Genomic DNA, 4,776 nt, shown 5'->3' with positions numbered 1-4,776 from the left:
TGACAGTTTAATGCGATATTAAAGATTATAATCTTTTCAGTTCATTTTGTGTATAATCAACTTTGTCTTGCTTTATTATGTTAGCAGCAATTTAGATAAATATAATAACTTAATGAAATATGATGTGGACCAAGTATTCAGCCTTGAGACACGCTCATTGTATCCTCTGTCTATAACTGTTCATTGTTAACATCATTTTTGTTCTTTCTGATTGAAGGGGAAATGTTTAAAGTATTGAATTTTAGTATAGAACCTGTTGCATTTCAGCTTGTACATGGATAGGTATAACAGCGATCCATAGAGTGAAAACCTTCAGAAGAAAAACTTTTTTGTTGTCTAAGACTGAAATAATTTTATTAAGATATTTTATAGTCGTCTACTGGGTTAAAATCTTCGCTTGTCATATGAGTCTGATTGTAGGCCATCTTATAGCCCCATAAGTGCATTGCTTCCTTACATGCCATCTGCAATGAAATTATCACATTATGAATGGAAAAAAAACATAGGTATGTGAGGAGGATAAAATGAAATAACTACCAACCTGTAATTCACTAATGTAAGTAAAGTCCAACGTATGTTTCCACTTAAAAGGAATATTACGAGAGACTTTGAAAGTAGAATGAACTCCAGCTACCTCTACGTTAGTGTGCGTCTGTAGAAAATCATTAAATGCCTTCCTCGCGTCAATGTCGAGGAAATTTAAAATTCTCTCTAGTGTTGTGTTCTGTTGTAGTACTAATTCTTCAAATCTTATCACTCTGAAATTACACAATTCAACATTACAATGCAATATAATTATTAGCAGCCTTCTTTTTAAAGTGTTATCATCTACCAACATATTAAGTTCTAGGCTACTTACAGAAGTCTATCAGGATATTTTTGCAGTATACTTTTCGCTGCTACATAATCACTGATCATGTCGGCGCAGACCAGGGAGGGTTCCCAACAATCTGAAGACAGCTCACAGAAGTGTCGCTGACGCCTCGACTGCATCAGACCCCGGGGGTCTCGAGTCAATAGAATTACCTTCACGTTGAGACTAGAAATGTGTCATGGTTATGAAGTTGGATTTTGAACTAAATGGATCGAAATACCTACTGCAATTTATCTAAAACTATATCATCGGCTTTAACATTAATTCCTTTGATTTATAATTGTTTTAAGATGTATCAAAATTTTGGAAAATGACACCATTGAGCAACAACTAATGGGAGTATTCGTCAGAAACGTACTAAATACTGGAAAGTGGAACTATAGATAAGAACTCACTCTTTATCTTTTATAATTTCCTCAACAAGTCGTAATCTCAGTCTGACTAGCTTCATGCTCTGGAAAGGGAACAGCTTACATAGTCGTGAGGTAAATTCCGCGTCGAAACACAAGTCGTTTTTGTTGTCATACTTACAATAGTCCCATAGTCTGGTGCTATGACTAAACAAATCTAAGTCTTTGCTCTCAAATTCAAAATACTCTTCCAAACCATCGAAATTACATTTGAACATGTTTTTTACAATTTTGAGAGCTTCGCCAGCTTCTGCAGGCGTTCGAATTTGTTTGATTCCAAACATGAGCAGTGGTTCATAATGATAGTAACTGCTTGGAATAGAATCTATCAAATCTCCAAAAAAAGTCGATCCTGATCGCCATGAAGAAATAATTAAAGTACGCTGTGGTTGTCCTCCAGATTCCATGACTAAATCTTCCAGTAAATTAGCACCAGAATATGAAAAGTTATAATTAGAGAGCTCATTCTTGATATTCGTACGTGCATCTTCTAAAATCTTTTCAATAACCTCTGTCATTTGGGTATTATTCTGCATGGTTGACAATTTATTCTGAATAGGCTTTCCTTCTATTGCTGTTGAATCATTGAGCTCGTCAACAATAAGTATCTCTTTCGTGTATGTTTCTGCTCCATCTTCCACTCTTATTATAATCTGAATGTTTTTTCGATTAGCAGTGGTTGTAAGAAGATATGTGTTACTATTGAATTGATTTACAACTATAATCAGTAGAAGAAAAAAACTGAAGCTCAAGGAGTAACATAGCCAGTAATTATTAGTTCGCCGCATTATCTGCAATAAAAAATACATATTTAATTGTAAAAAAAGTTTTTTTTTTGCATGTGACATATACAATAGCTCGTGTTTTGTTACCAAGAACTGTTTACATTGAATAATCTTAACAGCGTCCATCTTGATTTTAATTGTCTGTTACGGTCTAACGGACCTCTAGAGCGGTGATTAGATTAACGGCTTGTTATGACAAATAAACACGCGTTAACTCGTGGTGGGACACTCGATAACTTTGACAGCCCATTAACTGACTTTAACAATTCGTTAAATATTTAACAGGGTATGGTGAAACTGGGCCTAAATCAATTCATAGGTTATTATATAAAATCACCCGCATCATTTCTCTGAAATGCCACTTATTCGAACCTTATCTAATCATGTCATGGAAAATGACGAAAATACCATTCACCGTCCATTCAATAGGCTGTTGTTGACAGTTGCGAGAGAAATAACTTCTATTGTTTTAGATACATGTTTTTTGGTCTAGACGACCTTGTCGATTCGTAACAGTTTTTACAAAAATAATACCGGTAACATCCGATTACAAAATTTAGATATTATGGTACGCGAATAAAGCATAATTTTAGATCAATTTTAATAAACAAAAATAATTATTACTCTTACATTATTGATCAGGTATTTGATGTAAATACTGACAGAAAATATATTTTTGTATTGATTTTGTTTAAGGTTAAATTAAAACTAATATCTTTAACTTATACTACTATTGTTTTAGATACATATATTTTTGGCTCTAGACGACCTTGTCAATTCGTAACACTCTTTATCGGTAACATCCGATTACTAAGTACAGATATTATGGTACGCAAATAAAGCATAATTTTATAATTTTATTTAACATATATTATTATAACTCTCACATTATTAATAATTATGTATTTGATGTGAGTACTTACCGAAAATATATTTTTGTGTTTATTTTATTTAAGGTTAAATTAAAACGAATCTCTTTAACTTTTACTTTAAAGACGTGCGTCTGTCACGGTTGACACATAACTATGGCTTAACTAAATACCTCAGTAAATAGTGTGGTTTGGTTTACATCAAACAATTTATATCTCTCAGTTAACTTGGTTTATTTTTCAATGTCAGTCATAGAACCCTGTAATCTCTACCTTGATAATATTGTTATGGTTGGCCTACAGTGGTTTTTTGTTTTGATTATATAGGTAAATATTTTTCATAGTAGGAGAAGGTATTGACACTATTTAAAAATTTCATACAAGTTTTCAAGATATTTTATAACCCCTTTAATGTCTTAGGTACAGGCGATCAAGTTAGTAGGCATTGCATTTTACGGGTATTGTTTATGGTGATGATTTAACGTAAATCATCTTACCTAACACATACACTGAATCAAATGTATAAATAAAAAATATACTATGGTAGGTTTAAAAATGTTATTTATGAATAAAAATATTACAAAAGGGATGGCCAAAAAAATTGTGTCACAAAATATCGAGCAAACAGTGAAGCTAGTATTAGCGCTTAGCACGATATATGGAGCGACACTAGCCGCCCATAAATTCGCTCTCTATAATAATGTCACGCAAGATATTTACGACGCCAATCTAATGAAAAATATTATTTGGAGCCCATTGTTATATTTATTACGTTTTGTCCTTTGATACTCGCTTAATAGTTTATGATTTACGACTTCGATTTTTGTTGCGAAAATGGATAAATAGCGCTTTTTACTTTATCTCTAAGGTTATTAATGTATGTGGTACTTGCTTGATGAACTGATGTGCCAATATTGTCTCCAAACAGTTCTTATAATGACGCTTTCTCAAATAGAATTCCAGTTGCTTACTGTGAAATGTGATCCGCCAGACGATCCAACACAATTATGTTATCGAGCTAGAAAAAATCTGCATATTATCTAAAAGTCTGTATAATTAGACATTGATACTACTCGTGGCAACGAGAATTAATAGCAATTTAGTTTGAAACAGTAAATTATTTTAAAACAATTTCATTTGATGCAGTTATTCCGTAAATTTTCCATTGGAAACAATGTTTCTATTATTGACCACGTTTATTATAATACTAGTTTAATAGTGGTCTCCATTATTTTCATTACAAATGTAATAGAAATCAAAGCTGCCCACATAACATTATTAGTTTAATAATCTGTTTTACCTGTACAGGTATAATACAGATTCAATATATGTTTATTTTATTCTAGTTTACAGTATCTATTTGTTGTTATATCGGCAAAAGAAATACTTCGTCTCTTGAACTCGCTTAAAGGTAGACATACATTTTAAAACCTGAGAAAGGACATAGTCTGCTTTATACTGTGGGAAGCAGTTTCCTCGGGACGGGGGTGGAACATTTAGTCATTAATATAGAAAATTCTAGAACTACATCTGCAGCAGACAGCGAAATTTTCGATGCTTCAAACTTCCAAAACACCATAAAATCATTAGAAATTCTATTTAGATATAACAAGCTCCCCAATTTCGTATTGCCCTACTAATAACCGAGGTATGTCACACGCATACATTTGCATGCAACATGCTGTTACATTCCATTCCGAAATGTTGGAGTCTTAATTAGAACAAGGAAGAATTTGGTTTTAATGAGTTCCTGCTTGAAATCAACAGTTGTTGATTGAGTACTTAGAAATATTAAATGTGTTTAATTGTTACTAGTAGCTGTAAGGTGTTACCTATTT

The 4,776-nt window shown here is 32.5% G+C and overlaps 1 protein-coding gene across 1 annotated transcript; it reads right to left on the bottom strand.

The window, feature by feature from the left end:
* Positions 1-332: 332 nt before the first annotated feature.
* Positions 333-3,114, bottom strand: LOC124632421 (carbohydrate sulfotransferase 4-like). Its single transcript, XM_047167260.1, has 5 exons — positions 2,993-3,114; positions 1,270-2,075; positions 860-1,039; positions 542-758; positions 333-464 (listed from the first exon to the last, which is right to left on the bottom strand). The coding sequence occupies exons 2-5, from the start codon at positions 2,070-2,072 to the stop codon at positions 357-359; spliced, it is 1,308 nt and encodes a 435-aa protein (XP_047023216.1). The 5' UTR covers positions 2,073-2,075; positions 2,993-3,114; the 3' UTR covers positions 333-356.
* Between the last annotated feature and the right edge of the window lie 1,662 nt (positions 3,115-4,776).

The sequence above is a fragment of the Helicoverpa zea genome, chromosome 8 (assembly GCF_022581195.2).
Source record: "Helicoverpa zea isolate HzStark_Cry1AcR chromosome 8, ilHelZeax1.1, whole genome shotgun sequence".
NCBI lineage: Eukaryota > Metazoa > Arthropoda > Insecta > Lepidoptera > Noctuidae > Helicoverpa > Helicoverpa zea.
This window is presented reverse-complemented; position numbering and strand designations above follow the sequence as displayed.

Bases quoted from the DNA above. Each gene is read 5' to 3' on its own strand.
- LOC124632421 (XM_047167260.1), bottom strand. From the start codon at position 2,072: ATGCGGCGAACTAATAATTACTGGCTATGTTACTCCTTGAGCTTCAGT. The intron at 759-859 runs GTAAGTAGCCTA...GTGTAATTTCAG, and splicing joins AAATATCCTGATAGACTTCT to AGTGATAAGATTTGAAGAAT. The intron at 465-541 runs GTTGGTAGTTAT...ATTTCATTGCAG, and splicing joins CTTACATTAGTGAATTACAG to ATGGCATGTAAGGAAGCAAT.